Source organism: Lagopus muta, chromosome 14 (assembly GCF_023343835.1).
Source record: "Lagopus muta isolate bLagMut1 chromosome 14, bLagMut1 primary, whole genome shotgun sequence".
Taxonomy (NCBI): Eukaryota; Metazoa; Chordata; class Aves; order Galliformes; family Phasianidae; genus Lagopus; species Lagopus muta.
Genome location: NC_064446.1, coordinates 307,837 through 325,394, shown reverse-complemented (window position 1 = coordinate 325,394; position 17,558 = coordinate 307,837). Strand labels below are relative to the sequence as shown.

Sequence of the window (17,558 nt, the reverse complement as noted above, 5' to 3'; positions counted from 1 at the left end):
AGTTAATGTCTGGCCTGGCACCGGCAGCAGTGAGCACATCCAGAGCAGAGCCCCAGCACTTCTGAGGGTGCAGGACATGCTGCTTCCCCAGGAGGGAAGTCATTCCCAGACGCATCCTGGAAGTGCCAGCATTTTGCCTTTCTGGCTGGGCTGTGGTCACATAGACAGGAATTTTGTTCCCTCTGAAACCTCCTCAGAGTTGCTGGGCTGCATCAACAGCAGAGCTACAAAGGGTTTGCTAAATTAACTGCAGCAATAAAGAAAAGGAAATGAGATCCCATCATGTTTGGAATCCAGAGATTAATTTATGCACCACAACTTGTGCTGCCATCAGTGCCACTGAAACCCCTTCACACTCAGGTTAAGAAGGTTCTTTCCCAGCTAGGCATCCTCAGAAACCAGACCCTCCTTTCTATCTGCTGTGTGTTCAGAAATCCCCTGCTGTCACCATAGAACGTGTGTGTTTCTTTAATCATCTCTCATTATCCCAGACTTGGCAGGGAAGCAGACCGAAGCTGTGCATCCTAAGATAGGAATTCAACAGGCAGCATTTTTTCCTGCTAGTCTGGGTTCTCCTAGGTGACTGGAAAATCTGCACTTGGCTCTCCTGACTATTTTCTCTGGGTTTCCAAACGACAGACACAACAGTCTCTCATGGGTGCCAGGCCTGCAGAACGCATTTCTGTCCCCATGCTGTCCCAGAGCTGCCCCTGGTGCAGGGCACACCAGTGCCTGGTGCTTCAGCAGAGCCCACTGGAACCGCTGTGGGCCATGCTCCCGAGGCAGCCCTGCCCATGCGTCAAGGGCTGTCCCCATGAACGCAGAGCAGCCCCGTGCTGGAGGGTGCCAGCAGGGTGATCCTTAACACCACAGGAGGTGGGCCTCAGCCTGGGGCATCACAGAAACGTTTGTGTTGGAAGGGACCCCCAAAGGCCATGCAGTTCATCCCCTGCAGTGCACAGCCCCATCAGTGTTCACAGCCCATCCAGTCTGACCTTTGCTGTTTGCAGGGACGGGGCACCGCCACCTCTCTAGGTACCCTGTGCCAGTGCCTCCCTGCCTGTACTGTAATGAACTTGTTCCTTATATCTGTCTAAATCTTCTGGTTTGAAACCATTTCCCCTTGTCCTAACACAGCAGTCCCTGCTAAGGAGTCTGCCCCCTTCCTTCTTACAGCCCCTTCAGATACTGAAAGGCCCGCTCTCAGCTCCCCCAGAGCCTTCTTTTCCCCATCTGCACAGCCCCAGCTCTCTCAGCCTATCCTCCTAGGGAGGTGCTCCATCCCTCCTCTGGACCTGCTCCAACAGCTCCATGCCTCTCCTGTGCTGAGGTCTCCCTCAGGACTGGATGCAGCACTCCAGGTGAGGTCTCATAGTGCAGAGCAGAGGGGCAGATCCCCTCCCTCTTCCTGCTGGCCCACACTGGTTTGGATGCACCCGGGGCATGTTTGCTCCCTGGGCTGCAACGGCACATCTCCATCGAACCACTTCCCAACCACAGGCAGAGGAACCCGGTACGATGTGAATGACCTCCGAATTCCACCAGCACTAAGAAGAGTTGCACTGCTCCCAGCACTGCCCAGCTACAGGAGGGGCAGTCAGGGGCATTCACCACCAGTGTCACCTCACTGGAGCAGGGCAGCAGCAGGGCTCAGGTATGGTGTGGGAAGTGGGTGATGTAAAACCAGAAGCTGGTGCCAGCCTGCGCTCATGGCACCTAGCTGCTAGTGGAAGGCCAGGTGGGCTTGGCATGTGCCAAGGGACAGTGACTGTCAGCAGCAAAGGGTGACAAAAAAGGCCAAGGGGGTGCTCTGCCAATGGTCTCAACTAAACACTGTGGGAATGTTGGGTGCTGGGGTGTGTAACACAGAAGCAAAACCATTCACACACGGTGCAGTCCTGCTGCCATCCGCACTCCCATAGCTGACCCACTGCAACTCTTCTGTACACCCGCTTGAAATTCCCATGCCGTGAGGACATCCCTTCTGCTCCCATTTCTAAACACTGAAGAACTTTCATTTAAACAGTAAAGGTTGTTAACAACAGCTAGGGCTGGGGGATACAGTAAAGGGCTCCTTGTCTCCCTGCTGTGGTCGCAGACACGTGGGATGCCTCTTGCTACAAGAGCTGCTTTTCAGGAAGCTGCTGGGAGGCGGCCCAGCGTGGGTCCCTGCGCGGATGCCTTGCTGGCGCTGATATACAAGCAGGGCAGGACGTCCCCAGCCACTGCTGTTCTCATGCGGCTCTGCATGACACTGAGGGACTTCACATCTGGGGACAGGAACTCCAGCCCCTCCTTCTCAAGCACAAGGGGCTCAGGCAGGGACCAGGCTCGGCACACTGCTGCCATGAGGACGGTGCCCATGCGGTCCTTACACAGCACTGTGCTGCTGGGGACACTGGCAGCCCTGAGCAGGCCAGGATTTGTATTTCCAAGATGCATGGCAGAAGCAAAGTGTTCCTTCCTGTGGAGCTGGAGCATGGCTTCTGCTTAGGTAACCACAGGAGAGGGAGCAGGAACTTGTACCAATTGCCATCTCACCACAATTACTGGGGTCTAGACAGGAAACTCAGCGTCTCTGATGCTCTTTCCCGGGGAGCAGTGTTGTGAGCCAGAGGGGCTGACACATCCCCACCCTTCCAGGCCGCCATGTGGGGCTGGCATCAAGGCTCTGAAGTCATCCTTGAGCCCATTCCAGCCTGGCTGGCCCTGCTGGGTTGCTAGTAGCCACTAGCTGTGCAAGGAACGCCCTCTGCGGCCTCCCAGCCTCCATCTCTGCAATTCCTGCATCTGATATTGCCTGGCATTAAAGGAATGATGGAACTGCACACTTGGAGGCATTAAACGCACTGGCGTTTTAGAAGCACTTTCTCCAGCTCTGATTTCTGTCAGCTGCTCTCCACTCCCAAAGATTCAAAACACTGTCTTGCTGCTGTGATCAACATTTCTAGCATCTCTCACACACTTCTGAGACTACAGCCTCAGAAGAAGCCTTCACTGCAGGAGGAGCAGGAGGCAGCCCAGAAGGCGACTGAATGCACTCAGAGACATAACAGGATTTGCAGCAACAAATTTCCAAGAGGGCAGCATCCTCAATACGCATACTGAAATCCAACCAGCTGCCTTGCTCCTGAACAGGACAAACTCCTGCACCCTCACCCTCAGGCTGTCACCCATCAGATTCCACCTCAGCCACCCCTTGCAGAGACAGCCACTTCAACCCCTCCCACTCAGCTGCTCCCCTGCACAGAAGGGCACTGCCACCCCCGCTGGAACATGCAAGACAGCCACTGCTGCCACTGCAGCTAGCAAGGCCCAGGCTATGTGGATAGCAGTTGATAGAAAGCAGAGTTGGAGAAAGCCAGTGCAGTTAATGCTTCCAAGTGTGCAGTTTCATGATTTCTTTACACTAATTCTATAGCCAAAAAGTTCTCCTTCCCAACCAGGAAACTGGCAGCAAAGCAAACCACAGACTTCATGTCGTCTCCAAAAGCTAGCCCTAAAAAATATTTTCACTTAAATTGCCTTCTGGAACCACTAACAGCTCCCTGGCACCAAGAAAGAGGGTCAAAACCCACAGCCAAGACCTGCTCTCCAGATAGCAACATCCCTCCTGCTCGTGAAGCTGTTCGCAGGGTCAGTCCTCCCTGCACCTCTCAGTGCCCCTGTAGCCATGCTGGGGCTCTCCTGGGCTGCCCCCAGGCCCTGCTCACCCCAACCCTCCAGTTCTTGGGACCCTTCCCCATCTCAAGGCACTCCTGCAGCCCTCCTAGACCCTGTGTATGGGGCAAGGGGTAGGAATGGCACATGCCAACCTGGCACAATGCATCCAGTGCCCGGAGCACCAGAATGCCCAGCCTCAGCTGGGGGTTGGAGAAGATAGAACCCTTCAAGGCTCCACTCTGCACCACAGGGGCAGGTCTGTGCCCAGGTGCTTGTGCACACAATGAAAGCAATGCCCCAAGTACTTCAAAAGTACCCCAAAGCTTCAACTTTGCTCCCTGTTGCAGGTAACCTCCCAGTCTGCTCCCTGTTCAGCTCCACGCTATGTGCTCTCAGCGGCTGCTGCGGAAATTCTGGATTTAGGGCAAATACACCTGCAGGTCACAGCCCTGAGAAACGGCCACTGTGGTTAGCAGATGTAGGCAGCGACCTCCTGACACTGCATAAACCTCCCACCTCCGCCGCTATTGCATCACGCTGAGAGCAGCAGCCAGGCTTTGTCCACGATGACACATCCAGACTGCGCATTCCTGTCACATTAAAGAGCCAGCATCCACAGATTCCACAGCAAGAAAAAAAACATTCATCAGCTCCTTGTGGATCAGATTCAGATGATCAAAGCACCATATTCATACAGCACCATGTTCGGGGCATAGCTGCCTTCGGAGTGCTGCCCAGGGCTGTCAGCTCCACGCAGGAGTTTGGGGCCAGGATGCTCAGCTCCAACAGACAGCACAGCACTGCTGTGCTCAGCAAGAAACCAAAGGACAGCAGCTAGTATTTATTTGGACTGCACTATGCCTAGAACTCACAGGTGCTACCCTTTTTCAAACAGCAGCTTATCATTCAATTTCTGCTTTTTTTGCTCTTCAAATTTTACTTCTGTCTCCTTACCTCAGCTTGTAAATTAGTGGCCTGCAACCAGAAGTATGAGGTGACTAAACTCAAATAAAAACATCTCCAGCAAATTGAAGAATCTAGCAATGGAATGATATTGGACAATTCAAAGCTCAGAGCAGTGGGTGACACACCAGAAGGCTATGCTGCTTTGCAGTGAGATCTGGATGGGCTGAGAGCTGAGTGGGGAGAAAAATTATGAGGTTCACGAAAGGCAAGTATGGCCCTACACCTGCGGGGGGAATAAGTGCATGCATCAGCACAGGCTAGGGGCCAAGCTGTTGCAGAGGAGCTCTGCACAGAAGGACCCAGTGCTCTGGTGACCAACAGAACTTCTTTGAGAGCAACAGAGCACTGGGACAGGCTGCCCAGAACAGTGATGGAGTCTCCTTCTCTGGAGATACTCGGAACCCACTGGATGCTTTCCTGTATAACCCCCTGTCAGGAGCCCACTTTAGGGGGTGGCCTTTTCCAACACACATGGCTCTGTGGATGTGCAATCTCACATTGTATTCTTGTGTGTGTTTTTTTTTTTTTTTTTTTTAAACACTCCTTTCCTACACCTCCCAACGTGTGAGGATGGTACACGCTCAGGTCCCTACCAGAGCCCTCCCTGGCACACCCCTACCACACACAGAAGAAGACTGCTGCGGAAGAATGCCCTGGAGTCTTCAGGCATGATGCAGTGCCTCAAATAGGTGCCCTGATATAACTCATCTTGTGACAGTCTCAATAAACGTGCTAGCTTAGTTTCACTATCCCTAAAGTTAAATCAGGTCATTTTCTGCATTCCTTGCAGTCTCCGTGTGCACACTCTTTGGGAAAGTGATAAGCAGATCCTATGATAGAGCAGGGAATGCACCCTCAGCTGCAGAGAGCCCTTCTCCAGAGGAACAGGGCTGTTGTGGGGTCAGGCCACAGCACACAGCTCTCCTGCCCAGGGTCTCACTGTGCTCAAGAGATGCGCTGTGCCCAATGAGATTTCCACTTGAAACTCCATGATAAGGAGGATCTCCTGAACAACACTCAGCCATTCTGCAGCAGAGACACAAAGAGCCCATGGGCAGCACAGAGGACAGCCCCATGCCCCGCGGCCTCACCGTGGAGAATGGTGTGGCATACTGACACTGGGAATGACACAGCAACCACCAAATATTTAGATGCACTTCAGACTTTCCACGCAGCAGGGTTATTGCTCTCAGGAAGTTGCCTGTAGTTTGCTTAAGAGTGAACTGCAATAGGAAAGGACCACAGCTGGTTCCTGACGACAGCCACTGACAGCAGCATGATGATGCCACCCACCAAGGAGGAGAAGCAATGATTCATGTCCTTGGGTTTTCCCTCACTTACTCTTTCCACAAGGCAATGGGGAAACTCAATCACTTTCAAGCCTGAACTAGAGAGAGGCAGCACAGTCCACCTATTAGGAAGGAGATCAAGAATCATAGACATGTTTGTGTTGGAAGGGACCCCCGAAGGCCATCCAATCCAAGCCCTTGCAGAGCACAGGGACACCCGCAGCCCATCAGTGCTCGCAGCCCATCCAGCCAGACCTTGGCTGCCTGCAGGGACGGGGCACCGCCACCTCTCTGCGCACCCCGTGCCAGTGCCTCACCGCCCTCAGTATAAAAAACTGTTTCCTTATATCTAATCTAAGTCTCCCCTCTTTTAGTTTGAAACCATTTCCCTCATCTTGCCACAGCAGTCCTTGCTAAGGAGTCTGTCCCCTTCCTTCTTACAGCCCCTTCAGATACCAGAAGTCCACTTTCACCTTCCCTTCTCCATCCGCACAGCCCCAGCTCTCTCAGCCCATCCTCACAGGGAGGTGCTCCATCCCTGGGAGCATTTTTGGGCCATCCTCTGGATGTGCTCCAACAGCTCCATGTCTCTCCTGTGCTGAACACTCCCTGTCCCGATGCAGCACTCCAGGTGAGGTCTCACAGCAGAGAGCAGAGGAGAAGATCCTCTCCCTCGTCCTATTGGCTGCCACTTTGGGTGCACCCAGGCTATGGTTGCAAGGGCACAGTGGTGGCTCATGTCCAGCCGCCATCCGGCAGTAACCCAAAGTCCTTCTTAGCAGGGCTGTGCTGTATCCTTTTGTCCCCCAACTTGTACTGATAGCAAAGGTTGCTGGCACCAAGGTGTAGATTGTGCACTTGGCTTTGTTGAGCTTTGTGAGGTTCACCTGGGCCCACTGCTCAGCTTAAGAAATGCTGGTACAAACCTGCCCCCATCCCGAGCAAGTCCTACCTACTGCACTGCCAGCAGGGCTTCCAACATCATCTCTGCAGTGCTTTGAGGCGCACGTGCCCTGAGAAAGTATTCACTGTTTCCCAGTGTGGTACCAAGGGAGGCAGGTCTCCAAGAGAAGGGGCAAGGTAACAGGCAGGGGAACAACTGCAAGGACCCTCTGCAACAGAGCCCAGGCATGCCACACATAACTGTCATGTCAGCCACATGGCAGCACATTAATTAGAGGTGGAGACAGGTGCTTTCTGTGATCAGGAAATGACGGATTGCTCCACTGAACTTGTGCACCCTACCCCAGAGGTGGCTAGCAGGGAAAGCTGATGGGAACATTTCAGTAGGTGGCAGCAGAAATATATTTGCAGTGCAGACTCCTATTGGAATACTCCTTCTTGGAAAAATCACCCTTCTAGAGGACATCTCTCAGACACGTTGCTCCAAGCCCGATACCCCACTGCTGGCAGCCTCATGACAGCAGTCATGTCATATACAGAGAACTGGGGAGGAAACTCACCGCGGAGCTGAAATCCCCACATTCTGCCTGGGAGGAAATGTGCCTCTTGCAAAACATGGTAAGTTCCTTCGCTCAGTGCTTCAGTTTCTACATTCCTGCAGAGCCAGCGTGGCAGATCAGAGCACCTGCTAGCACCACGGCTGTTGTACAAGCCAAACCACATCTCCATTTTGCTCATACAGTTCAGGCCAGAGGAGGCTATTTTTGAAGAAAAACTACTTCTGTAAAGGTAGAAGACCCAGAAAGTCAGCAACCGGAAGAAATGAATGCCTGACTAGCCAGCACTCCCCCAGCCAATGCCCGTGGGCTCACAGGCAGAAGGGAGAACATGGCCACGTCTCCCCAGGAGCGTGCTTTGGGCAGAGCAGTGCAGCGACCCGACGCAGCACAGGGCCAGCAGGAAGTCATTACAGCCTCCCGCATACCTGGTGAGCAAGGTGTGGCTCCACAAAGCTGACTCAGGGCTGGGTCAGGCCTCCCACACGCAGCAGCACGCTTTCCAAATAATCGCTTCCTGTTCTCCCCGGGCGAGACAGAGGAGATGGGGGCGGCAGGTACGTGTAATCCCCCTGCCCAGAGCCCTGGAATCACCAGGCACAAAGGGCAGCAAGGACCGACCGCTCGGGGCCGGGTGACTCAGGCAGGCACAGCGGCGCTGGGTTTGTGACTAACTATTACTCATGCAAGGAGGAATTTGGAGAGGGACCCACATCCAGCTCCGCTCATTGCTTTGGTTATTTCCACAGCCCTAAGTACAAAGAAGAGCTTTGACAATGAATCAGACCCTGGTTTAAAATGACAAAGAAAGACTTATCTATCAGTTTGGTGTTCAAATGATTTCAATGTAATGTAACATAACGTAAGAGCAGCTCAATGCTAAGCAAAGGAAACAAGCAACATTTTCAGATCCTGATGACAAAACGCATGCTCCTGGATGGACAAAACCATTTAGACAGAGGAAGAAGTGCTTTCTATTAGCGCATAATGTTCTTCACTTTCCCCTGACTGACAAAGGAATGCCAAAGCACTGGCACAGTGTGCTGTGAAAAGCTTTTTCCATTAGAGTTGTGTGTCAGATCAAAACGAAAAAGCCCAAAGTAAGTTCTGGGATAAAACTTATTTTGAAAGTGTCTCTGTAACAAAGTTCTGAAGGGTATTAAAGGAAGCAATCAACATACATATTAATTATTATCTTGCCTTTATAATCTACGATTATCCAACAAAAAATAAAGGCAGGAATAGCAGGGAGAAAAAAAAAGCTGCCAAATCCTGGTTCCCCCTTCGTGAGGCCTTTGCCCTTTCATCTAGTTTGCGTGCTTACTTTGCAGTAACGTCGCGCAACGAAGAGTAACACGATTACTAATTAACTCGTTCCTTGCAAAATTTGGGAAGGTTGAAAACTGTGCTGTGAACGACTGCTGCAAATGAAAACTCCAGCCCTGTGTGCATCATACACATGACGCTTTAAATTCAGGTCGTTCTACCCAAATGAGAATCACCTACAATCACGTTTCACAAAAAACAGGAAGAGGAGTTTCATAAGCCATTCTGCATCTGAACTGGTGGAAGATCCTTTCTGAGAGCCGGGGATTCCCTTTAAATGTGATTATTTTCCTTCTCCTCCATCTGTGAGGTTACAACTTGGCATTTTGCAACTGGTGACTTCTGCACTACTTAATATATGACCAACTTGTTAAGCAAGTTTCAGAGCAGAGCACATATCTACCTTTATCTAACAAATCTAGCATAGGGATGTGGACCAGTATAAAAAAAATACAACTTCTTCCTTACAATTAATGAAGAGTATTTGTTCCCTTGTAAAGCTACAGGACACGAACTGCACACAACCAACTTTCATTTACCTGAGAGTGAAATTATGTGATCTGGATAGAAGGAAAACAGCACAAAATACACGTAAGGTAGGCTATAAGAAAGAAACCCACTTACTGCCTTCTTCACTTTTCACAAGCAATCTTTAAGATGGGCTGTGAGGCTTTAAAGAAAGAAGTCATCAGATCCATCCAGAGCCCTGGAAGCAAGGGGTAAGCATGCTGCTTGGGCTCCCACCAGCAGAGTCAATCCAAGAGACAGAAAGAACTAGAGCAGCATTTCCCATACCCAATATTTACCTTAAATTTGTATGGCACCAGTCCAGCGTCAGAGGACTTCTCCATTAAGAAGGTTCTGTCCCAAGAGCATTAGCTCCAACACTCTCAACCTTTTCATCATTATAATACATTTAAGGTTTGTTTTGTTCATTGTTCAGGTTATTTCCCTTTTCAAAGGAGAAGAAAAATTCTTCTCCGCTATAAGACAGCCTACAGGAAAAAAACAAATGAGCTTCAGTACTGCTTTCTTCACAACAAGCCTGCTGGTGGAAAACAGACGCATGCCAACAGCTCTGCCTGTGCTCTGCTTTCCTATGGGAGCAGCTGTGGATGCCCCCATGCTGATAACAAGCTACCTCTGGAAGCTTTCATCCTGGACCCAAGGCCTTTTCATGGCCAGGGAGAGCTATGAAGCTCCCAAGCATAATTCAGGCTGCTGGATGAGCAACAAGGACAGAAGCATGGCAGCTTTCCTTGGAGGAGATGAGGCCATAATGCCAAAAAGACTGAGACCAAGCCAGGGTCTGACATCTTCTATATGCGTACTTAGGGCTGTCCTTAGAAGCTAGGGGCTGCCGTGACAACACATTTAAATCACATCATGAGCACATGGATATATGCCAGCAATGCAATAGAGAAAAACACACTCTTCCAAAGCAAAATCTGCTCTAGGCTAAATCATAGAGGGCTATTCTTGAAGCTTTCCCCCTACAAGCCAAATACAAGCACTCTTTATTTTCCCCTGTTTATTTAAGAAGCACACCACACATTCCTGGGCGCTGGCCTATCCACTCCAACTATAGGATGAGAGCTCCTGTGCTGCAAATCTCAGGAAGAAATCGGCCAAAAAACTGTTACCTTCTGGTGGTCGCCAACGGTCTGCAGGACATCCCACACATCTCAAGAAATTTGTTTGCACATCATTAAAGCTACCCTCTGAATTGGCCTCCACATGGACAGTTTCAGCACAAAAACCAAAGGACTGTCCAGAGAGCTGCTACAGAGCAGGCCATGCCTACACTGAGAGTACAAAGCACCAGCTCTGAGACTCTGGCACTGCTCCCCAGACACACCTCACCCACTTCAGCCTTAGCTGCCCCAGGGAAGGAAAACCATGCTGTGGCAGCCAGCAGACACCCTGCTTGCTCAGCAAGAACAGGGGTGCAGCCATCACACCAGTGCAGTGAGGCCACTCCAAAGCCCCAGAAAGCATCACAGAACGGACAGCCGGAGTGCAAGCAGGTGTGTGTGCAGGCAAACCAGGGAAGACCCACCGCTACATCTGACATCCAAGCACCTCAAAGTACCACAGTTCAGTGGCATCTTAGCTTCAGCACGATGCAGTCCTGCCAAACCTGACCAGTCTTTAAACAAGAGGCAGTTTTTTTCCAATCATGAACAAAGGTTAAGAGACTTTCTGCATGGGATGGGACAACTGGACACTTAGAAATTCTTTTTGAGGTCCCTAGCACTTGTGTATGCGTTCCCTCATATTATTTTCAACTTCAGACAGAAAGAGAAGAAACCAACCTACCCTACAGCATTAAACATTCAGACTCCATAGAAGTGCATAAAGAATTGCATGGGATATGGGCATGCAGCGGTGCCCCAGGCAGAGCTTAAAACCAAATCCAATTCCCCAAGAAAGCTGCAGGTTGCCCTTTGCAAGAAGGAGCTAAATTCAGTGGCACAGTCAACAGCGTGGCCCAGCACAGCCTCCCCCTTATTTGTTATTTTTAGAAATTTAGTCTGACAACGCCTGACAACTAAACATGCTGAATATAGCAGGAGAGAGAGGGATTATCAGATATTATCAGAGAAAACACACGGCAATAATCACTTTCTCCACCCCTAACGAAGAATCAATTTTCCATGTCTTTGTAATATCAGAGTTTGTTCTTTTTAAAATGCCACATTTAAAAACAGAATCCATCTAGCTCTACAATGGAAACGGATAACATTTCCTGAAACAAAGCATTGTTCCACCCCTCACATATCATGTTTCCTTAAAAACAAGGGAAGAAAAACATTACTTGGTTTTTCTCTTAATACTGCACAAACATTGCTGAGCTAAAAAGAGTCAGTGCTCATCCCTTTAGAATGCTTTCAAAATAGATTTACACATACCCTTTGCACTGTGAAACACAAGAAGAATTTTGATATTATCAGGACTGGAAAAATCCAATAGCTACGCTTATGCAGGAAGCTTCCCATGTGATGGCATGGACTCATACACTCAGCCTCTGTAAGTGCCAAGAAGGCTTTGGTAAGCTTCACTGGCCCAGCCTGTAACCAAACGTGCATTTTGTAAACAAGCCTAGACAGTCCCTTTGGATTCCAAAGGATTATACACAGAGTGTGAAGTTAAGTTTGCTAAACACGCGCATATATACATTCCTCCCTTAAAAGAAGGATAAAACTATTTTGTGTGCTGACTGACAGACTATGTCTGCCCCTTTGTTTGTCTGTACATATCTACACCCTTTTGGGTTTTCAGAGCCATGCTCACATAGCTCCACTCACAGAGGACATGCAGTGCATATTCCAGCAAAGCTTTGCTTTCACAGCTCTGTACAGAGCCGGCCCTGGCCGTCCTCACTGCCCTGCTGTGAGGTGAGCAGCAGGGACAACCAGGCTAGCAGTGTCACAGCCCACTCCTGGTGCTGACATAAAAGAAACAAGGCAGGTCTTCAACAACAGGCAAACACAACAGAGGGGAGTAAAGGAAAGAGGAGAGAGAAACAAACCTCTGAAAGAAGAGGCAAAACCCCTTCCTGCTTTCAAAGTTCATTTTAACAACTGTGAGTATCAGGAAACCCAGCTCACACCTCCAAAGCAGACAAAAGCCCACATTTTCACAAACTGCCAGGAGTTCTCCTTGCTATACTGCTGAGAAGAGTTCAGCTGTGAACCCAAACTTTATGCTGCACTCTTCTAGAATTGGACTGAGCTACCAGTGACACCATTTCTGAAATTCAGGTTCATATCAAAAATGCACATTTCACAGTACCCTGGCAACAGCTCTGTAACTGCACCATGCAATTGCCTCCAGCTCATGCTGTGAGAGCAACCAGGTGAGTCACACTGCATGGATACCAGAGGGTTACTCCGGCCAGCTTAATTCAACTGTGCAAAGTGTAGTAAGGTATTACGTATAATGAAAAATAAGGTAGTTAATGTGAAAAATAGCTTTAATTTTTTTTGTCCAGTTTGAACAACTGATGAAGGGATATTTTAACCTGGTTATCTTGGTCTTACATTTATTTTACAACCATGTAGTGGGAGCACAAGGTCACAAAGTTTCACATTCTTTTCTCCTGTCACAACTTGTTTTCGGAAGAGCAAAATCCTCTACTCCTGTGATAAGTGGACTCAGGTATTTCCCTTGAAATCTTACTTTTCAGCGACTGTCAATCTCTTCCTTAGGGAATCCCAAGTCCAAGGAATATTATTCACACAAAACTGCCAGACATCTGGAAACCAGTTAAAAGGTAGACTTGAATGTTCATTTAAAAGAAACTGTCAAATGTTTCAGCAATCTGAACCTTACTTTCTATAGTTGAATAGAAAAACAATCTACATGGCAATAACCTCCCCACTCTTACAACCTTTTGAGACAATTGCTGGGAACTGCAATTCAGTGGCCATAACCAGAGACCTGAGGCAACATGGAGCTACAAAACAGTAAAAACACATCTGTGAAGCAACCACCTCCAAGGCTGAGGGGCAAGAATGGCAAAGGTTATAATCTGGGGGGGGGGGGGGGTGAATTCCATCCATTCCGCTGAAGTCAGCGATCTAAAAGTTCAGGAGGTAAGATTATTCTCCATCAGGAACAGGAAGAAACTGAGATGCACAGCTGAAGGTTACAGTGGCCAAAACTGTCAAACACACTCAATCAGTTCCAAATGCAGGCAGACTGCAATGAAGTTCTGTAACTTCAGTGACAGCGCTGGTTTTGCTCAAGGCCACTGTTTTCAGGGATGGTCCCAGAATAGCCAGGATACAATCACATATAACCACGTAAGCATAAAAACGACTGCGCCCTGTCTGCATGAATACTGGGTGGCATATACAGCCTATCTGTGAAGTACTTACTTTCCCTGCATAGAAAAGGTTCTGGTGGCCAGATACAGAAAACCCCTTATTACTTGATACAGAAAACATGGCAGGTAACACAACCTGCAAGTTCCCATGGCAAAATGTGTTTCAAGAACAAATTAAAAAAACACAACTTGACTTTTGCTGTAGTGTAAGTAGGAAACAATAGAGACTGCACAGTCCTGTCTGAGCACCTACTTCCTATTGCTGCTTGTCCCTACTTCCCTGGTCTGCACACTCACCTTCTCCAAAACATTAACAGATTTGACAAGCAGCTTGATGAAATTCAACCTTTCCTTGTTGTCATTTCCAAAAGCTAAGGAAAACGGTTATGTATTAATTCTATTTCAGGAGCATTAAGAACAAAAATACTAACGGCCTTGGAAGAAGTCCAATAAGTCTAAACACCTTCTCCAAAGAACTGTAAAGTGTTCATGGGGCCACTAGAAGATACTTAAGATTCAGATGATAGCTTGTTCAAACAGCTGGAACTTGCATGGACACTACTTTATGTGCCTCAGGCATTCTTCTCTGCCTCAATAAGCACTCCCTCCATAAGAACACAGGAGTACTCTGATTACATCATTACAGTCCATCCTCTCTAGGATCCAGCCTTCAACATCAGCCATAAGTAAATGTCTTGGGCAGAGTTTAAGAACAGGGTAAGCGTATGTGGTACTTCCTCCTAATACTTTCCCAGACTCCAGACATTTTTAGCTCACAGGCTTCCTGAATAGAATGCAATTTTTACATATTTGGAAATGCTCAATGGATTTCTCTTCCTTGAATTTGTGCAATTATCCTGTCCCAACATAAACTTTTAATACTCAGAGCAAAGAGCTTCCCATCATTTATCTGCTGCAAGTAATCTCTAAACATCCTCTAAATATTTTTAAAGCTAGCTCCTACTAATTTAAATTGAACCCCTCACATCCAGTTTTCATATCAGGACACAGAGAGAACAATTAGTCCCTACCTGCTTTCTTAACATTCATGAAGCTTGTAGACCTAGCAAAAATCCAACGCACACAAATTACTTTTAGGTTACTTGCAACAGCCCTCATGCTCCCCTGCAGTTACAATCCTTGAGAACGTATCACATAAAAATAAGGGACGTAACAAACAGTACCTTGTTGACCTTCAACATTTTCATCACCTTTACAGGCCAAAAACTTACCTCTAATTCCTTAATTTTCTCTTCTGCTATTCTCTGCTTCTCTAAAAGCTGATTATGAATGACTCCTTTGGACTGAAGAATAAACCTACAAGCAAAAAAGAGACAAAATCTGTTGGATTTTGCTTTAAAAAAAAAATAATCTAGGCATTGTACACTTAGCTGCACACCAAGTTAAACTGCAATGACCTCTGAGAAATACTCATTTTCATCCATGTTCTAGTCAGAGACAGAAGAACAAACCATGATGGATTGCCCAAGAGGCTCAGAAAAATCAGCTGGAAAACACTTGCTACCCGCTACTAAAAATTCATTGTTATTTAATGCCTTCAAATAAAAATTTCCACTGTTAAAGACTCCACACTTTCTTTCTGTTCATCAACTCTGAAATGCTTACCAATCTTCCACCTTTCGATCTATCTTAACATTCAAAAAAATACATACAGGAAGCCACTGAAATACTAAGGCGGGCGGCAAACAGCACAACAGCAGAACTGCCATGTCACCAGGCTGCCCGCCCAGGTTTGCTTACTATTTCACCCATTACTTTGCAGGAAGAAAATAAATGCTCACAGGTTGCCCTCTACATTCAGTGTCCTGGAAGTTCCAAAAGCAGTTCTGGAACACACCTAGCAAGGGAAGTTCTTCTTATCAAATAACATTCAAAGAGATCTTCAGCAATGACAGCATAATAGTATGGAAATGTACTCAAGGAGGATTCTTTCAATGGTTAAAAGTCACACATCACTGTAAGCTAAGCAAACCTGAACCATAGAAACAGAGGCAATGTGCACACTACACTGGAAGGCCAAGTGCTTCCAGAGGACACAGAGAGCCACATCCACCTGCCTTTAAGCTTTCACAACTCCTGCTGCTCAGGGCTTGGCTTTAACACGCACCCTCACTGCACGCCAAATTCCCTCGCTTTTTAAGTTCAGAGTTTTTTTTTTTTTTTTTTTTTTAAACAGGGTAGGAAACTGTTGTTTAACTGAAATTGCAGCCACTGGTTTCCATTGTTCTGTTTATTTGGGTTTTTTTAATTGCACAAGGGCTTTGAAAGATGCCTCTATAAAACCTCGGTGTTCTGTAAAAGCCACCAACCTGCTCTGAAGAATCAACACCAACCAAAGCATCTCACAAGCACGTGGTGCTGGAATCCCACAAAGAAGTAAAGAACAACTGAGCTCAGACGAATGTTAGGAACCTTTTCATAGCTGCCTCTCATGCTTCCAGACACAAGGAACGCACAAGACACAGATCAGCCCCTTCCCTACTTAGAAAGTCCCCTGGGGATTTAGAAGGAGTCTCCGTGGGTCATACCAATGAGGTCAAGGTCTGCCCCAGCACTACAGAGCGTCTGGGACAACGCATGCTGCCAGGTGACAGGAGCAAGCGCTTGGACAGTTACCGTGAACAGCTTCAGACAGTGCAGAATCAGAATGCATTCCTCGCCTACTGCAACGAAGCCTGCAATCAGTGGAGTGCCACCTCCAATGACAAACGATATTATTAACAGGTTTGCTCAGGGCCTGCAAGATGTTCTTTGGGCATAAATGGAATCCACTCTGCTTGGCTGGAAATTCAGCCTACTCTGCACCAGCAACACAACAGCCGAAAGGAAAACTACGTGCCACATCCATTCCTGAAATGCATTGGAATGGAACTGTGGTTAATTACAGCAGACTGTAAATTAAAACTCCTCAGTGCTGCTATTAGCTGTGCTTAGCAACCACTTCCTCCTCCTCTTCTTCCTCTCCCTTGTTCGACTCCACCTTGTCTTTTCTACAGGAATTTCTGCTAGGTCTTCTACTTCAGAGTTTTCTCAAATCTTTCTTCATTCTTTTCCAGTCTCTCTACTAGAGTCATCTTGGCTGTCATACTCATCCCTACTCTTCACAACACAGCACACTCATGTCTCTCCCCCCTCAGCTCCCCATTTCAGGCAGTGATCGCATTTCCAGCTCCCAGCACACACCACCCTGCAGACAGAACATGAGGATCTTGCTCAGCCCTATGAAAGTCCCATCCACAACCACCCTCCTGTTAGATGCAAACCCTGCAGCCAGGCAGATGGGAGATGCTTTCAGAATAATCACCTGCATTATCACATCGATGATGCTCCTACACTGCACCTGCATACTGGATAAAAGAAACGTGGAAAGCAATATGAGATTTCACATCCCCCATGTGTTCTGGGATGAAGACAACATTGTGCTTCATTCCTGCAGAAGCTGTCATTAGTGAAAAAAGCAAAGCTGCAAGGTGTGCCCTCAGAATTCCTGCCACAAGGTCATCAAGCCCTCAAAATAATGCTCACAGGTATTGCCCCACATCTGTCCAAGGCCACATTCTCAAAGCTGAAGCTGCAAAGCCATATCCACAATTAAACATTTAAGTCTATGGCTTCACTTTTCAAAGTAGTAAAGACTGAAAAGCTTTAAGCTTGGGATACACACCTCACAAACACCTCAGCCAGAGTTTTTACTTTAGGAAGTAACACGGCCTAAGAAGCAACTGAAATAGCACGGAATTTCTGTTCAGTAGGTAAGAAGTGCCACAGGGCACATGTAATAAAGTGAGCTACATCACTGAAAGACTTCCTGCACAAACCAACTGCCTGGCCCAACAAAGAGGCTCCACACTCACACCACACTCACACCTCGGGCACAAACTTTTAAGTACGGGCATTCCACAGAAGACAACTAGCACAACTCTTGCAGCCAGCTGCAGCCAGCTGGGTCCTGCAGAAATTAAGCTCTTCTTGCTTACATACAGACACTTCACAGCACACACC

At 47.9% G+C, this 17,558-nt stretch overlaps 1 protein-coding gene across 1 annotated transcript in view; it reads right to left on the bottom strand.

The window, feature by feature from the left end:
- Positions 1-17,558, bottom strand: part of PFDN1 (prefoldin subunit 1) — a 28,641-nt gene that overhangs the window by 218 nt on the left and 10,865 nt on the right. Inside the window, exon 3 of the mRNA XM_048960339.1 lies at positions 14,768-14,852. Coding sequence (XP_048816296.1) covers positions 14,768-14,852 — 85 coding nt within the window. The remainder of the gene's footprint in view (positions 1-14,767; positions 14,853-17,558) is intronic.